Below are 18,615 nucleotides of genomic sequence, written 5' to 3'. Positions count from 1 at the left end.
GTGCTTCGCACTTCATGTCGGAAAAGTGTGTGCGCATCTTATACCCCATTTTGAAACCTGGTAACCGTGTAGCGATTAAAAAACGGGTGCTCCTGGGCCCAATTTAACCCCCACTGTGTTCTTTTATTGTACGAAAACTTAATAGACCCAGATTCTGAACACTGTCATTTTTATAAGCAACATTACTGGGAACAGCAGTACAAGATCAAAATCATAAAATAGCAATTAAGCATCTGGGCAGACATACTGTACTGTGTTGCACATTCAGTGCTAGGTTTAAAATTATACAATAGACCAGGTAATCTCTAATTCTGCACATTTCTTTAAATCTGTTCTAATGTAGAATTTAATTAGAAATTAACCAATGTGATGTGTTTAGTTTTAAAAAAGCACAATGTAAAACTAGAGAAGTCTTTTTTTTTAAAAAAGTGGACGCAGTGCAGGAATACAAGACGAGGAACAATCAATATACAAAATTTATTGCTAAAATTAAATTTCTTGCAACAAAAATTTGAACTATAAAAAGCAATCTTTTTTATATCAATGTACAATTCCAATTCTTGATGCAAATACTTAAGAGCAAGAAAAAATAAAAGCTTTTGTAGCTGAAGTTTACATCTTCACAATTAGCACTTTGCTCAACTGATGTTTGCTTCATATTTAACCTTTCCCTGCAAGCTGTAAACTTTAAAATCAAAGACATTGGTCCATCTACCAAATTTCCAATACAACATTAATATATTCTTTTTTTCCATTGACTGCCACAAGCAACTTACAGAACAAAATATGCAGTATATCATAAGCTCACCCATGTCTAGTTAAATGCACAAAAGTACAGGAAAATTAAAAGGCCGATAAATGCATCAACGGTACAATTTCTGCAATCTACATGCAGATAGCTTACAAGAGTACAACTCGTTGTAGGGCCGACTATTTGCGAGATCTGGTAATACGTCCACTTGGCTTGGCCGGTTGTGGTGTAACAGGAAGCCTCTTTTCTGTACTTACAGCTGCTTTACCTGTTTTTCTGGCTTGGGTCATTACCTTTCCAGTCATCTTTTCTGTAAAGTAATGGAAAAACAATAGGAGTATTTAAATTTAAAGCCCAAATTTTAAAATACCAGTGGTATACATAAACTGGTACATAACATGGATGGCTAAGCCAGGTTTGAGAATTTCTATTTAAAAATAGTAAGATGCATATATCTGTAATATGAACCAATAAAGACAAACAGCAATTGTGTGAAATAGTAGAAAAGTTTTAGAATGCAGTGTAGACCAAAATGGAATCGAAGTTAAATATAATTGATATCAGCCAGCCCTGCCAATATCAAGCCTAAATAGCTTTTTCTCTTTTTGCCTCACAGGCATTAGCATTACTGGAAATTGGGGAGGGAGCAATGCATGAGGTTGCACTAGCTGATGGATACGGGTGAGCATAGAATCTTCTCACCCCATTCCAATATCCTTCTTATAGTTCTCTGGTCAGTCGTGGTCAAAATGCTCGCAATATTTCTCATCTTGTCTTTATACAATCTTGCAATGTTACTGTTGATTTTGAACTTGCTTTAAGTGTTTGCTATTGTTCCAGTATTGCCAATTTTCTGTTTGTACAATGCTGACTTTTTTTTAAAAATTGCTTTAATTTCTGTTTGTGGTTTCTCTCAAAGCCATTTACTTGCAGCTTTAAAATATCCCCAAAATAATTTGGTATTACTGGTTTTATTTTGAATTCCTCACTGAGCATTGTACAGGCAAGTAAAAATAATTTTTCTTACCCATTTTTGATTTTTTAGGCGATACATCATGTGCGGTTTCTGCAACAGTGCGCTTTCCTCTGATGGTTCTTTTTGAGGGACATAAGGATGCTGGTGTGAGTGATGCACTAGCCAGTGGCTGAACTGAAGTCTGTTCTATTTTTGCAGCTTCAAAGGGTTTGTTAGCCCTTGTAGCCCTCTTAGCTGGTTTTGGCTTCCCTTCAGTGGAATCCTCAATCTCTTGTTTTTTGCCTTTATTTTCTACCTCATTTTTCCTGGAATGTACATTCTGGTCATTATTTATTTGCACTTCAAGATTAGGCCGCCTTCCCCTTTTATTTATCAATTCATCTTTCTCCTCTTGAGCAACTGAAAGAATGGCAGTTCCCTTGTCATAACAATTTTGTCCTCTTCTGGATCTTTGGTTTTTTTCAGCATTGTTGACTGAACTTTCTACTACCTGTTTATCTTCAGTTGTTCCCAGGCTCAACCCCCGATCGATTACAGCTGATATGTTTCTTTTAACCATTCCACGACCACCCCTTCTGGGGGCCTCAACAGGATCATCCGCTGCATCCTTGACTTGCAGCCCTTCCTCGCAGATTTCTTGCACGACTGATGGAGCATCTTCCTTTGTAATTTTTTTTTTACTGCGTTTATTTATAGCTGGCTCAGACAATTTTTTATCTGATTTTGTTTTCTGAGCATCGTTTTCTTCAGTTTGAGTAGATACTTTTGGAGCCCTCTTGGACAAATTCCATCTTTCTGCAGTTTCCTCTGCGGTATCAGGAACTAAACTTTTCACTTCAGATTCTGTTGCAATCTCTTTTGCTGATCTTCCTTTTCTAACACTTCTTTTAGGCCGAGTGTCCTCTTTGATTTCATACCTGTGAGACAATATCACATCCATTTTCTTAGTATCGCTTGTCATTTCAGATGCTTTTGCTGCTGTATTAGTAACTTTACCTTTACTAGGGAATCTAGTTTGTTTAGTAGCTTCAGTTTTACTTATGATATCTGAATTATTAACCACATCACTGCCACCAACACAAACATCCAAATGGCTTCTCTTCTCTTGCACACCCATTTCTCCAACAGTAACAGCCTCAACATTTGACAGGCAAGCAACAGTTCCTTTAGCTGAAGCCTTTGCCCGTTGACGAACTTTGCTTTTGACTTTTTGAGCAGTTGGTTCATTTTCTTGTAGTAACATCTGTTCACTTGCATTGTCCAATTGCATATCAACTGTAGGCATATTCAGCTGCTGTTCAGTTTGTTCTGGTACAGCTTCACCTTCAACCAGTGATTCCTTTGTTTGCTTGCCTTTCTTTCCTTTCCCCATTGTTCTCGATGAAGGCATATATTCCTCTTCAGTCATTTTATGTTTTTCTTCTTTGCCTAGAGGTATCTTTACTGGAACATGTGGTTCTTCAGCAGGAGCTGCCACAAATTTCTGCTCAGTTACGTTTCTTTTGGATTTTCTTGTAGAAGACAATTCTTTTACATTTTCCTTATTTTGAATTACTTTCTGTCCAACCTTCCCCCTCAGCAATCTTTTTATTGGTGTAGGCGATAGTTTTAAGACAGATTCAGTATATTGGTTCGTCTCCTTTTTATACATTTTCATTACAGGTATGCCATCATTGACATTTTCAGCATAATTTTTGTCCTTTTTAGTGAACCCCTGTGGTTCACAAGGAATATCAGCTTTTTTCCTTTTTGGCCTTTCTTTCTGCTGTTTAACTGAATCAAGGAATTGGTTTGCATCTGTAATGACTTTGCTGTTTTCATGCTTAGATACTGCTTTTCTTGATGTTTCAACCGACCCCAGCGAAACTTGTGGATTTACTTCCTTTTTTGCAGCTCTTCCTTTCCGTGATCTCCTTTCAAGTACAGGCAACTCTGTCCCATTAAATGTCTCTTGTAATATCTCTACTGCACAGTCTGCTAATTTGGGAGAAGTCAAGTTAGAAACCCAGTGTACAGCTTTCCTTAATGAGGCTTCTTCCAGTTTTTCCTCTTTCTCTTTTCGCAATCTCTTTACTGGAACAGAATCCTGTTTAAATTCTTCTAAAAGCAAGTCCTTATTTGCTCTTTTTCCTCGTGTGGATCTAGCCAAGTCTTTATTATCAAGTATTTTTACATTTTCAGTCTTTACCCCTTCTCTAACAGATCCCTCTGGACCAGAATTCACTTCTGCTTCATCAACCTCTTTCTGATCTCTTTGTAAGCTAATTGATTCCTTTACATTCTCAACACGAGCACCTCTCTTCCTTCTTGTTCCAGGTGGTTTCTGCATCGCTGTTTCTTCAACATTTATATTCTTTCTTCTCTGTGGTCTTCCTGTTGTAATGGGTGCTTTTACATTTTCAACTGGAAGATCTTTAACCTTCTCTGTACCTTTTATGGAAGTCTTTGGTGAAGCAAGTCCATCTTTCATTACGACGGATTCAATATTTTCAATTTCATTCTTTTTTTGAGATATCTTTCTCAAAGATGATTTGTCTAGTTCCTCAATTTTTGCATATTGAGTTTCTTTCTTACCTTGTGAGGTCTTTGCTACAGCAGGCAATTCTTTCACTTCAGTATTTTGGGTACTTTCTGTTTCCTTGTTCCTTCTTTGTGATCTCTCTCTTGAAGTTAAATGAACCACCTCTTCAATTTGTGCTACTGGAGTTTGTTTTTTATCTTGCGTGCACGCCTTTGCTGAAGTAGGTGGTCTTAGAACTTCAACATTTTGAGTCTCCTTCTTCCCTTCTAATGATTTCCTTACTGACAAAGCCATTTCATTTACTTCGCCAGTCTGCCCATCTTGAGACTCTTTCTTGTCTAGTGTAGTAGTTTTGCCAAACGTGAATAATTCTTTCATTTCGGCACCTTGGACTTTCTTCATCCCCCTCAATGATTTCATTATTGGTGAAACCACTTTGTTCACTTCCTCACTTTTTTTACCTGGAGATTCATTCTTGCTTGATGTGGTACTCATTATTATTGAGGCAGGCAATTCTTCCAATTCAACATCTTGAATGTTTTGAATTTCACTTTTCTCTTTCAATGATCTCCTTGTCTGTGGCGTTAATACAATGACTTCCTCAGTCTGTTCATGGGGAGATTCTTTCTTGCCTGGTGTAGTTTTGCTTGGAGCAAGTAACATTTTCACATTAGCATCTTGAACATCTTCAATTTTCTTTCCTTTTAATGATTTCCTTGTTGAAACTATTTTGCTTACTTCCTCGATTTGTTCAGCTGGAGATCCATTCTTGCCTGGTGTGGTACTCCTTATTGTTGTTGGGGATTCTTCTGCTCCAGTATTTTGTATTTCCTTCTTTTCTTTTAATGATTTTCTCGGTGAAATCAGTTTGTTTACTACAAATTGTCCATCTTCAGATTCTAAAAGGAAAAGAACAAACGTATATTTACATAACACCTTTCACAACCTCAGGACGTCCCAAAGTGCTTTACAACCAATTAAGTACTTTTCTTTTGAAGTGCAGTCAGTCATAATAGGAAATGCGGCAGCCAATTTGCACAAAGCAAGGTCCCATAAATCAGAAATGTGATAATGACCAGATAATCTGTTTTAGTGATGTTGGTTAGGGGATATGTATTGGCCAGGACACCAAGGAGAACTCCCATCATCTTTAAAATAGTGGCATGGGATCTCCTTTGTCCACTTGAGAGGAAAGATAGAGCCTCGGTTTAACGACTCATCTGAAAGACGGCACCTCCCTCAGTGCTGCACTGGAGTGTCAGCCTAGATTTACTGCTGAAGTCTCTGGAGTGGGACATGAACCCACGACCTTCTGACTCCGAGGCGAGCGGTATCACTGAGCCACAGCGGACACCTACATTTCAGACGATATCTTTAATCTTATTCTTCTTGCACAAATCATTTGAGTATCCGCGCATATTAAAAGTTACATAGAATATACAGCACAGAAACAAGCCATTTGGCCCAACAGGCGCATGCGGTGTTTATGCTCCATACAAGCCTCCTCCCTCCCTACTTCATCTAATCCTATCAGCATATCCTTCTATTACATATATATATTTAATATTCTTTAGAAAAGGAAATAGTGCCAGAGAACTGGTGGACAGCTAATGTGATTGCTATATTTAAAAAGGGAGATCGAACCAGTCCAGGGAACTATAGACCAATTAGCTTAACATCGGTGGTAGGAAAAATAATGGAATCCTTACTCAAAGATGTAATAGAAAAACATCTAGAAACTGAAAATATAATAAAAAAGTCAGCACGGAATTCAAAAAGGGACGGTCATGCTTGACCAACCTTATTGAATTCTTTGAAGTAGCAGAAAGCGTAGACAAGGGTAACGCAGTAGATGTAATATATTTGGATTTTCAAAATGCCTTTGATAAGGTGCATAAGTAGACTCGTGACTAAAGTCAGAGAATGTGGAGTCAGGGGACAAGTAGCAGAACGGATAGCATGCTGACTATAACACAGAAAATAGGCATTAACGGTAGAATGGCAAAAGGTGGGAAGTGGTGTTTCACTAGGATCGGTGCTGTTGTTCACCATTTACATAAATGATTTGGACTTGGGAATTGGAAGTACAATTTCAAAATTTGCAGTCGACACCAAATTGGGAGGTATAGTTAATAATGAGGAGGACAGACAAAATACAGGAAGACATTAATAAACTTGCAGAATGGACGTGTAATTGGCAAATGAATTTCAATATAGATAAGTGTCAGATGGTACATTTTGATAGGAAGGAGGCGGCCACAAACTCCTTGGAAAATTAGTCTAAAATGGAGTAGAGGAGCAGAGGGATTTGGGGGTACCGATACACAAATCACTAAAAGTAGTGACACAAGTTAGTTAATAAGACCATAAAAAAGCAAACAGCACTGGGGTTCATTTCTAGAGGGATAGAATTGAAAAGCAGGGAAATTGTGTTAAACTTGTATAGAATCTCAGTTAGACTACACTGAGAGGTGAACAGTTCTGGTCTCCATGTTATGAAAAAGATAGAGGCACTAGAGAAGGTGCAAAAAAAGATTTACTAGGATGATACCAGAACTGAGAAGTTATACCCATCAGGAAAGATTGAGCAGGCTGAAGCTATTTTCTCTAGAAAAAAGACTGAGGGATGACCTGAGAGAGGTCTTGAAGATCAAGAAAGGGTTTTATAGGGTAGACGCAGAGATGTTCTTTCCACTTGCGGGGGAGACCAGAACTAGGGGCTATAAATAAGGTAGTCACTAATAAATCCAATAGGGAATTCAGGAGAAACTTCTTTACTCAGAGAGTGGTTAGACGTTGAACTCGCTACCACAAGGAGTAGTTGAGGCAACTAGCATAGATGCAGTTAAGGGGATGCTAGATAAACACATGAGGGAGAAAGGAATAGAAAAATATGTTGATGGGATTAGATGAAGGGTGGGAGAAGGCTCACGTGGAGCATAAACACTGGCATGGGCCTGTTGGGCCAAATGGCCTGTTTCAGTGCTGTACATTCTATGTGATATTGTTCATCTCTCTCGGTTTCAGTATCTTTTAGGATGTCCTCCCATTGCAGAATCTAGTGTATGTCAGCCATTTTTTATAGAATTGGTGGAATCCATAATCTCATCTAAAATAAAATATTTAGTGCATTTCGAAAATTAGCTGTGTTCACTAGCACATTAGTGTTTAACAACTTTTGAATTACATGTTATAGATTCCAATGAGACCAAAGCTACACAAGAAAAAGTTCCATAACTTCATGTATACTAATTCTTTTAAACAAAGTTACATTCCATACACATGGATAAAGACAGGTTTCTTATTTGATAGGCTTTATTCTTTGAAGCCTAACATTTACGTAGAACTAGGTTAAAATCCCAAACTAGCAGGAGAATTTAATTAATCTTCAGGCTACCTGACTGGAAGATCAGATGTTCTGCTGACAACAGAAAATGAAAAACTATTTCGGCAGACAGAAACACAAATCTAGGTTAAGCCCTTGATCAAGATAATGCTGCAAGTACTTCAACATCAGAGGATCCTCATAGGAAATGGGTTAAGCTTCTTGATCAGCACCTGATTATCAATTTCTTCCATTTTACAAGCCCCATTAGTAGGGGAGTTTTTAAGGTAACTGAGGTTTGAACCTGATAATAGGCGATCTTGGCTTCAAAAATAATGGACCGTTGATTAATAAAGGTAGTGCAAGGTGCGATACACCTACTGCCTATCAAGTTGTAATAAATCACTGCAGGTAAGCGACCATCACATTTCCAGTGCAGTCAGAGGGCTTCCAAAACTCAGTGCCTTCAGCCAAATGGAGATCATACAAGATTTGCAGACTGTTTTCTGCATACCTTCCCATTGTTTCTACTTATCAGTTACTGCAAGGATTATGCCCTATATTTTTTCCCCTTGCAGCATAACTGAAGCAGCCTTCTGTTTGTGAAAACTGAAGACTATTCAAGCAGAGGTGGGCAGCGTAGTCAGAAAGGGGCCTGATGAATTATAACTCTCAACTGAAATTTCCATCTGAGTGCATATAATGACCCAGTGCATATAATGACCCAATTAACACTTCTCTCACTGGATGCATGCAGTTAACCAGTGGTTCTGGCACTGGCAATGAATCTGAACAGTATCAGCACAGAAGCTAGAAATTAAGCCAATCTAATTTACAGAAATACTTACTTCAAAATAATAAACAGTGGCTTGTATGTGTGGTGATATATGTCCAAAACCTAATCAATTGGTTCTTCCACTGATTTTTCTTCAAATTGAGCTTACGGTGAGGGATGTTGGTGATTATGAATTGAACTCTTCGCGTTTCAGACACCCAGCATAGCTTTAGTCTGGGCTGCATTTGAATCTAAGTCTTAGACGTGAAAGGCCAGTGTCTAACCTACTGCACCGCCCATTTCCCCACCTAGTCTTTCAAATTCTGGCAGGATATGGAGAAATTAGCTTGGTAACAGAATCCAAATGCACTGGAACCAGCTCCTCAGTTTAAGTGTGTGAGTTAGAGGGTGGTGAAACCAGCAGGCCAACAGAATACTGTTCATGGATAGAAAACAGATGTATGAGGGCACAAAGTCTGTTCTAACTAGTGATGCAAGAAAAGATATGCAGAACTATTCCAAGAAATTCAAGGCAGAACTTTCGCCAACAGTTCATATTCTGATTAACACAATGGCTATCATCGTATTAGAACTCTGATTTGCTGATACCTTGCTTGCAAATCAGACCAGGTTAACGGTGACTTTATTCTCTTTCCACTCCCTTGGCGGTTTGCAATCACTTGTAACTGTCAAATTCTACACAAGAACCAGTTTAGATTTTCTTGCAAGGAAACCAAAGCCCAGCTTAGATAACTCTCAAGAAAAACTCCAATGAGCCAATTATCCAACTATACGCTGGCCTGCAGACATTAAAATGAGGCCATGATAAAGGAAGTGCAAATACTTGTGCTGTGGCTATAAAACTGTGAAAGGATACATTGTTGTGATGCAATATGAGCTAGTCTTGTACAAACTGTTAAAAGGTATTCTGAGAAGCTTGTTCAGATGTTTTAGATCAATTAGGCTATAAACCACATTTGATCTTGAGGTACAATCAGATAAGCTCAGATTGGTACTTTGATCATAGTATGTTGTTCCCAAGCTTGGGCAAATTAGACAAGTCATATGGATGGTGGGGCACCCCAACTAATGGCTTCTTGTATCTAGGCAGTGGACAGTTAGAAAAATTTGGAGGTGAAATTATGTCAATACTGAGATATATGAGCTCAGGAAAATCTGCTGGGTAGATAGATTTGTTGACTCCCTACTGGCTACTACGTCTATCATGAGAAAGGTCCTCATCCTTTAAAGGACTTTCTACTTATCCATTGGATTTGGGAAACTTACTTGCAAACTCCCAAAATCTGATTTCACTCCCTGGAAATTCATTAGAAACATTCCAATTGAATAACATTCTTGGGGAAATGGCAAATTTCACCAAAATCATAACTTTAATAATTCAGTTCTAAAAACTGACCATTTATTTCTCGCTCTCTAAAATCAACATGGCCATCCGTGGGAAACGTTTGTGAAGTTTCAGGCTGATCGGGTTGTTGCATGCACTCTTTGGAAGATGGAGAGTTTATACTTTTGGCTTGTCTTGTCCTAGTCACCTGAAACAACAAAAATATTCACTCACAAAATAGTTAAGTTGTACAAAATGATAGAGCTTGCAAGAGATTCCTGTTTCATACAATCAATTTCAAACACTCAATTTTTAAAAAAAAAACCTAACTGAAAATAATCACTAGCTAGATTAAATACTTCATCGTGATTGACTGACCACTGTGCACCAAGACAAGCTCAACTGTACAAAAGACCTTCCTTGTTGATCATACTTTAGACCACTTACAATTCCAACCAATATAGAGCATGGATGGAGGGAAATTTAACTTAGTAAATTAAATTAGCAAATTAAGTTCCTTGTATCATTAGTTGTCAAGTTACCATTAAATGACCTTTAAATTTAGTTTGGTAGCCAAACAAATTGGAGCAATATCACGTGCAGAGCATAACAGAACACAAGGTTTTCTTCCTGGGACAGAAAACTGAACTTTGGCCAAATTTCCACCCATCTTAATCATAATGCAGCAAGGTAGGCTCGCAGGCTACTGGGTAGAGGGTAGCATTTAAGCAGATGCCTGTGTGTTGGGGGAGATACCCATCTGCCTTTTTAGTGTGCAAAGTCTACTGCGGCAGACCACTTGGACTCAGCAGTTATGTTAATTTTTCCAACTGAAGGCACAGTAGCAAAGCTATGTGGTTAGCTGAGGTCACCGGGTACCGTAGGCCATCCACTAAAGCTGACTTCATCTCCAGCCATCTCAACTGTCTTCTCACTAGGTCTAGGTGAAGGAAGCCAAGAGTGAGGCAGACTCTGCGCAAATCTTCCGCATTAGAACCCAATTTACACACTGGTGCCATTTTCATCTCCATAACATACCACTTCCCAAAATCCTGTGACAATGGGCCAGCAGTGAAGCAGGTGTGGATTCACTGGAAGTTATACTGAGTGGCCCATGTGCAGGTTCACAGCTATAAGAGTCGTTCCCCACTGAATCGAAGCAGTAGTGGGGTTCAACGGCCCCAAATGACTGAGCAGTCCTATTTAGGATTGCACTGCTCACATCTGTAGGATGAGGAAGGGGCTAGAAAAGGCGTCCTAAACAGTGCCTGCTTCACGAACTTCTGGTCAGTTTACTGCAGCTGACAGGAATCCCACATAAGCAGTTGAAATAAAGAAAACCAAACACTTAAATATAGCAGCTTGGAATGCAAGAACACTCCAGGTAGACCTGAAAAGAGAAGTGTACTGATCAGTAGGGAACTAAGATGGTGTAATATCAACAATGTTGCTCTCAGCTCAGTAGGAGCTGACTACCAGTCCTGGAAGGGAGTCATTGGTAGACATCGCATAGGGTATTGCCATAGTAATGAAGCATTGCTCCTTAAGATGTGTACGAATTGTCTGAGCATCACCAACCCACTGACTTCCAAGCAAATACAAAGTTACAGGGATGCACCCTAATTCCAAACATTGACGACATAATAGTCCCCCAGAGGGATGTCAAAGATGTTAAGATCACACGAGTCATAAGAGCAGAGTAGAGTGTTGGACAAACCACAGCCTCATCTCCAGATAGCTCCATTTCAAAGATCACAAAGGTGAAAACCCCCTACCAGATTAAATGTCACCAAACTTAAAGCAGCAGGAGTGACAGATCAGCTCAGTCAAGCTATGGAACACCATCTCAACAGAGCATCTGGCAACATCAAAATGGATTGTAAAAACTTTAGGGATACCTTATACTTTGTAGCCAGTAAAACCCCTGGGCCAAAACCCAGAAAACACCAAGACTGGTTTGACGAGAATCACATGGAGATCACTGAATTTCTGAGACACACGCACAAGCATGGTTGAAAGACATCAACATCCAAGAAAGCTGCATATAACAATAAGTACAGTGAACTTCAAACAAAGCTGAGAGCCATGCAGGAAAAGTGGTGGAGTAACAAAGCTGAGGAAATCCAGATATACGCCAACACACCCTATATGAAAAGGTTCTATGAGACACTGTGAACCATCTATGGTCCTGTGTCTAGAGGCACCACTCTCGAGTATTAATGCCACCCCCCCCCCCCCAACCTTATTGGCTGACAAAACCCAAATTTTGAACAGATTGGCTTTTACATTTTAAGAATCTACTAAACCGAAGGTCCAGCATAGATAATAAGATCTTGGCTCAACTACCTCAAAGTCAGTCTCTCTTGATGAAGAACCTGAGTCTCTGACTGAGCTATTCCAGCTGATATGCCAAAAAAAAATCATGCCACAAGAGTAGAGAGGCAACCAATATCCATCTATTCATGTGACAATCAGAAGAATTTCCCTTAAATAAAAACAGAAAATGCTGGAAACACTCAGCAAGTCAGGCAGCATCTGCGGAGAAAAAAAAAGTTAACGTTTCAGATCGACAACCCTTAGTCAGGACCCAAGGAGGGATTTCCCTACTTGTCATCACAGGGAAAATCCTTGCTAGGATTACATCGAGCATATAGCTGAGAAATTCTTGCCTGATAGCCAGTATGGATTCAGAAAAGGCAGAGGTGCTAACATGGTCTTTACTGCCAGACAACTTCAGGAAATATCAAGAACAAAACTTGGACCTTTGCTGTGTCTTTGTTGATCTCAAAGGCCTTCAATACAGTCAGCAGAGAAGGCCTCTGGAAACTACTGGCCAAAGTTGACTGTCTTGAAAAGTTTATCCTGATGATCCATGATGGCCAGAGTTATGGAAGATGAAGTCTCCAACCCCTTCCCTATCTCCAATTGAGTCATTCAGGGTTGCGTTTTAGCTGCCACCTTGTTTAGTACCTTGTTTGCTTCTACACTCATTTATGCCTTCAGGAACTTGGATAAAGTAGTGTATCTGTGCTTCAAGATGGATGGCAAATTGTACAATCTCCGCCACCTGCAGTCCAAAACTAAGATCTCTGAAGAACATGTTGGAGAGTTTGTTTGCTGATGACTGTGCCCTTGTTGCCCACACAGAATCCAAGTCATCATGGACCATTTCTCAGATGTTTGCATGAAATTTGGCTTTACTGAAGGCAGAAGTTATATGCCAGCCTGCCCCTGGAAAACCTCATTTGCCACACAACATTACTATCAATGGGCACGTGCTGTTTGCGGTGAATAGGTTCACCTACCTAGGAAGCACGATGTTATATGATGAGCTCCTACATGATGAGGTGAACCATAGTTTAAGGCCAGGAGTGCTTTTGGTAGGCTCAGTGTGAGGTGATGGGAGAAAAGGGGCATTAAACTGACAAAACTTAAGGTCTACAAGGCAAGTGTTACAATATTCTTACTGTATGTGCGAGATCTCTCTGAACCACTTAGTCACCACATCAGAAAACAATCATTTCCACTTAGGTTGCCTCAAAAAAAAATGAAAATTTGATGGTAGCAAGGACGCAAAGGTCCTCAGAAGTGCAAATATGCCAGGTATAGAGATAGTAAAGGCGCAGTGAAGGTGGGCTGATCACCTGACCAGAGTGCCTAATACTAAACTATCTAAGAAGGTATTCTACGGTGAGGTGAAGCTTAGTAAACACTCTCGTGTGATCAGTTCAAAAGATAAAGGATTGCCTAAAGACCAATTTGAAAAAAATGTAACCGACACATGGGAACATGATGCTTGTGACAGGAAAAGTACCAAAAGATGATTCACGATGGCACGACAAAGCTTGAAGCAACTCATATCCAAATAGCCGAAGCAAAGAGTATCCAAAAGGAAATCAAGGAAAGATCAGCCCCAGGTGAATCAGACATCCTATGTGCAGGAAAACATTCCTCACAAAAATTGGACTTCAGTCATGAGAACCCACAACCTGTATTAAATTGGAGATGAATTATTAGGCTTTCATTATCGACTAAGGTGGACAAACCATCAATTGGGTATGCTTTCACAAATATCATTTAAGTTCAGTTCTACTGCCATTTTAAATCTTAGATTTTATTTACCTCAAGTCCTGGTGTCAGACTTAAATTATAAGCAGTTCCTCTGGGAGATGTTTTTGTTGCATATGGTTGCCCACTACGCTGTTCTACAATCTGAGTCAATTTATATTCAGATGTTTCAGTTGTCTGTCCATCACCATATATCTTCTCAAGAGGTGTAGATAGTTTACATATTGCCTTTTTGTTTGCACTTCTTTTTGAACTTTGTTGCTGCTCGGAGTCTGAACTCCTTTCAGTTCTTATAGGCGTTGAAAACATTTCACCCAAACCACTATAGTCACAGTTTTCCATCTCTTTTCCTGTATGAAACAATTTTTTAATTCCAACGTAGCTAATCTCAGGACTCTCTGCTTTTTGTTTAGGTTCAGTCATGAGCTTGTGTAGTCCGACAAAATTTTTCACTGGCTTCTCCTTTACTCTGGGAGTCTTCATGATTCTTTTTACCCCAACCATGTCTTCCACTGGCTTCCCTTTTACTCTGGGAGTCTTCATGATTCTTTTTACCCCAACCATGTCTTCCACTGGCTTCCCTTTTACTCTGGGAGTCTTCATGATTCTTTGTACCCCAACCATGTCTTCCACTGGCTTCCCTTTTACTCTGGGAGACTTCATGATTCTTTGTACACCAACGGTGTCTTCTACTGGCTTCCCTTTTACTTTGGGAGTCTTCATAATTCGTTGTACATCATCCATGTCTTCTACTGGCTTACCCTTTACGTTTGGTACCTTGGGTATGCTTTCACAAATATCATTTGAACTAGAAGAGAAATCAGCTCTGCATCTCAGTAAACGTGATACTGCATTGTTGTATCGTTTACTACTTCTTGTACCAGGGCTAGTTAGTGGTGAGACATCCATTTCACCTAAAGAAAAATCAACACTGACATCTTAAAAAGTGTGAAATATTTTCAACATTGGCAAAAACTTTTACAACATTGCTTTTGGTTCAATAGGTCATCATTATTTACTGGACATATCCATCTGTAATTATATTTTTAAAAATTATATCTATGCATACTTCCTGCCAAATTTTTCCATTCTAAATGTTAATGTCTACATTTATAATGAAAAATGTCTATAGTCTCCTGGCCAGCCTCCCATCTTGCATCCTCCGTAAGCTTGAGCTCATCCGAAACTCTGCTGCCCATATCCTAACTTGAACCAAGTCTCTCTCACCCATCACCCTTGTGCTCGCCAACCTATATTATTCTCCCAGTTCACTCGTTTTTAAAATTCTCATCCTTGTTTTCAAATCCATCCAAGGCCTCACCCCTCCCCATCTAACTTCCTCCAGCCCTACAACACTCCAATTCTGGCCTTTTACACATCACCATTAGCAGCCGTGACTTCAGCTGCCTCGGCCCTAAAGCTCTTGAATTCCCTCCCTAAACCTCTCCGCCTCTCCTCCTTTAATACACCCCTTAAAACCTACCTCTAAATTAAGCTTTTGGTCACCTGTCCCATTATCTCAGGTGGCTCAGTGTCAAATTTTGTTTGATAACACTCCAGTGAAGCACCTTGGGACATTTGACTACATTAAAGCCACTACAAATGCAAGTTGTTGTATGTTAAACTATGATTACACCCTCCCACCAGTGGAAGAGTTGGAGCACCACGATTGGCAGGAGGGTGTAATTAGTTACAATAAAAATGTATAGCTAAAATGGGGACAGAATTATATATGTGCACTATTTTATACCCCACATTACCTGAAGACTACACTTGGTCTTTACTCCCCATGTACAATGCCATGGGAGACTGACTAATCTTTAAAAAATCTTACATAAACAAGCATTACATTTGTTTGTCACGATTAGAGATACTTTTGATGGGATCTTTGCATAGCTTTCCATATTTACTGTAACATTTCCATTTTGTTCCTCCTAAAGCTGGGTGGCACTATGATCCACAACACCAACAACTTTTCTTTATCACACTGGCCCCTATACAACCAGCTAGCACCTTCTCCCATACCCACACTTGTCTGCCTGCATGCTATCCTTTGACCATTATACCTGCTATGTTGGGCTTCAGGTTGCCCACCTACACCCCTACTCCACTAACTATCTGCTTGTTTTACCCAGCTTTGGGCCTCAGGCTGATCCCCCTAACCATTCTCTACCTCACTGCTCCGTCATGGTGACCACCTCATTCTACGCTCTATCCTTTCTCAGTCACAATCCAGGTGGCCACCTCTTTCTTTGTCCTGCCCCAGTGCCGTCCTTGTTCTTCACTGGTTTGCTAGTACTAAGCTGCAACATAGGAATTGGTTCTTTAAAGCACTTACTGCAATATTAAAAAAAACAGTAAGTGCTTTAAGGAATAAGCACACCAGTTTCCAAGTTTAATGTTGGGAAACCAGCTTAGTGAGGCGAAGGAAAGATGGTGGGAAAGGGAAGTAGGGGACGCAATGAGAGCTAGCAGGTATGGCAAATGCAGGAGGGATGGGGTGATGTGAAGGGATAAGGTGGCATATAGGACTGAGACAGCAATAGGGGTATAGAGTCATCATCTTAACAGTGGCAAGCAATATTACACTAACCAGTTTCTTCAGGTGTTTTAATAACAGAGTCTTCAAATGACTTCTGGGATATTGGAGTGGTCAGAGCAGTTTGAGCATCATCAACAATGTTCGAGGTACATAGTACTGGAATTGCTTTTTCATTTTCATTCGTAGGAGTACTGAACATTTCAGTTATACCTGTTGAATATTAAGTTTCTCAATAATAAATGCACAAGTTACATAAATACAATATTCTGTCAAAGCTAGTCACAACTTTATAGGGACAAAGAGTAGTCCCTTATGGAAAGGCTTGTCCCATGCTAATTTGAACTCCTCTTCTAGAATATATGATGGTTGCCAAATACAAGGGAAAAATTTGGTCGTAAAAAAAGTTTGTTTCTGATGAGTTTCATTACACATGCAAGTTACAATTTATTTTCAACTTAGAGAAAAGCTATTCCTACTAAATTAATCTTGTTATAAATCTTACTGTTCCAGATAATGTGTATAGTTGTAGCCTTATTCTACTATTTTGGTGGCTCAATTTCATAAACCATGTGGATTTTTGCCAAGAGGTGGAGCCACAAAAAAAACCCTGGCCCCAAAATTACACTGTAGGATATTAGTGCATTAAATGCTCAACCTACATCCAAAATTCCCTTCTTTTAGTGATGGAATTAACCATAAGTTATTTCTTGCCTCAGCTAAAATATCAGGAAGAATTTCAAACAAATACATTAAGATTCATACATTAGTATGCCATGATGTAATTTGAAAGCTGATTCTTAAGTTTGAACTGAACACAAAAAGGTCAGATTTGGAATGGAACAGAATTTGGTACTTTTGGGGTAGTGTGATCCAAACACTGGTGACAATTCCCTGCCTGACATGCAGCTCATACACTTCTTGCACCCAACTCTTCTCAAAATGCAAACTAGATTCAAGTCTCACCAGTAAAATATGCTTTATCTTGTGGGTTGGGGTGGGAGTTTTTTTTCTAACCTTACATAAGGCATGTGAATTTGCACCTGTGTTCTTTAGGTCTATACTCATCATCCAAGTTAAATACACTTGATTAATTTATCGACACCATTCATTATTTTGTAGACCGTTATGTCTCCCCTCAGGCTTTTCTTAAGTAGAAATAAGTTCAGTCACTTGAGCCTTTCCTCATAATTTAGTCCCCCGGCAGCATACTAGTCTTTCTAATGCTTCTATATCCTTTGAGGTACAGTTAACAAAACTGTACATCATATTCCTGAACTGGTCTCACCACTAATCTGTGCAATGTCCCTAAAACTTGTTCTCACTTATATTTGTTGCCTTTCAGATGCACTCCAGTACTAGATTTTCCTTAATAGCTGCCTCAGACGAACCAGATGCTTTCAAAATATGAGCAATGACCACTCCCAAATGCTCTACAATCTCTGTCAACAGATATCCTTTCTTGTTCTTTCCCCCAATTTTACTATTTTGATCTCAATTTGTCATTTTTGTTAAACATTGTTTGGGCAACCACATCCTTGTCTGAAATTTCAATGATGTCAGTTGTATCCCGGTGGGACTGGACAGCAGCTTCATACAATTCCTACTTATATTATAGCCATTTTTCATATGTTTACTGTTACCTATCCCTATATCCTCTATCCACAGTTATTTACATTAAAATCCATCTGCCATGCCTCAGTCCATCATAATCGGTCAAAGTCCCTCTGATAAGTCAATCGCCTTTCTAATCTCACATGCCCACAGAACTTTGCAAGATCAGCAAATTTAAACAAACCCCCTGCTATATATCATTTACAAACACCGTAAAGACGAAAGTCTGTAACAACCATTGGAGATTCTGTCACCTCGCACATTTTCCCTCAAGCACCCGTGCAGATATCCACCTGGGGGGATTACAGACTCAGGCAGAGGGGGGGGGTGCTTTGGGTGAAACACAGAGCAAGAGAGCACCAGTGGGAGCATGGTAAATGAGGAGGAAAATGTTGTTTACTGGAGAATTAGAACATGCCGGCCTTTAACTGAAGAGTCTTGAGACACAGATCACTTGGGTCTTTCTTCTGAAGGAATGAGGCAGATAGAGAACACATATACAGACATTGAGAACCTAATGTTTATCCCACATGTGGCAACTCTAGGCAGATCTGCAGCAGAGGCCCTGGCAGAAGTTGCTGCTCCACTGACTCTGGGGAATATAAGCTCAACAGCAAAATTGTAAAGATTTATGGTGAAGAGATTTGGGTGTTCTGGTACACGAAACACAAAAAGTTAGCATGCAGGTACAGCAAGCAACG

At 39.5% G+C, this 18,615-nt stretch overlaps 1 protein-coding gene across 2 annotated transcripts in view; it reads right to left on the bottom strand.

The window, feature by feature from the left end:
- Positions 1 to 470: 470 nt before the first annotated feature.
- The window catches only part of mki67 (marker of proliferation Ki-67), a 46,713-nt gene continuing 28,568 nt past the window's right edge, over positions 471 to 18,615 (bottom strand). For both annotated transcript variants that reach the window (XM_068002372.1, XM_068002373.1), the window contains exons 12-16: positions 16,355 to 16,513; positions 13,816 to 14,675; positions 9,766 to 9,901; positions 1,779 to 5,147; positions 471 to 1,061 (exon numbers count right to left, since the gene is read on the bottom strand). In XM_068002372.1, the coding sequence (XP_067858473.1) occupies positions 931 to 1,061; positions 1,779 to 5,147; positions 9,766 to 9,901; positions 13,816 to 14,675; positions 16,355 to 16,513 (4,655 nt within the window). In that variant the 3' untranslated portion in view covers positions 471 to 930. The remainder of the gene's footprint in view (positions 1,062 to 1,778; positions 5,148 to 9,765; positions 9,902 to 13,815; positions 14,676 to 16,354; positions 16,514 to 18,615) is intronic.

Source organism: Heptranchias perlo, chromosome 21 (genome assembly GCF_035084215.1).
Source record: "Heptranchias perlo isolate sHepPer1 chromosome 21, sHepPer1.hap1, whole genome shotgun sequence".
Classification (NCBI taxonomy): domain Eukaryota; kingdom Metazoa; phylum Chordata; class Chondrichthyes; order Hexanchiformes; family Hexanchidae; genus Heptranchias; species Heptranchias perlo.
The sequence above is the reverse complement of the archived record's forward strand: the minus strand, read 5'-3'. Positions and strand labels throughout refer to the sequence as shown.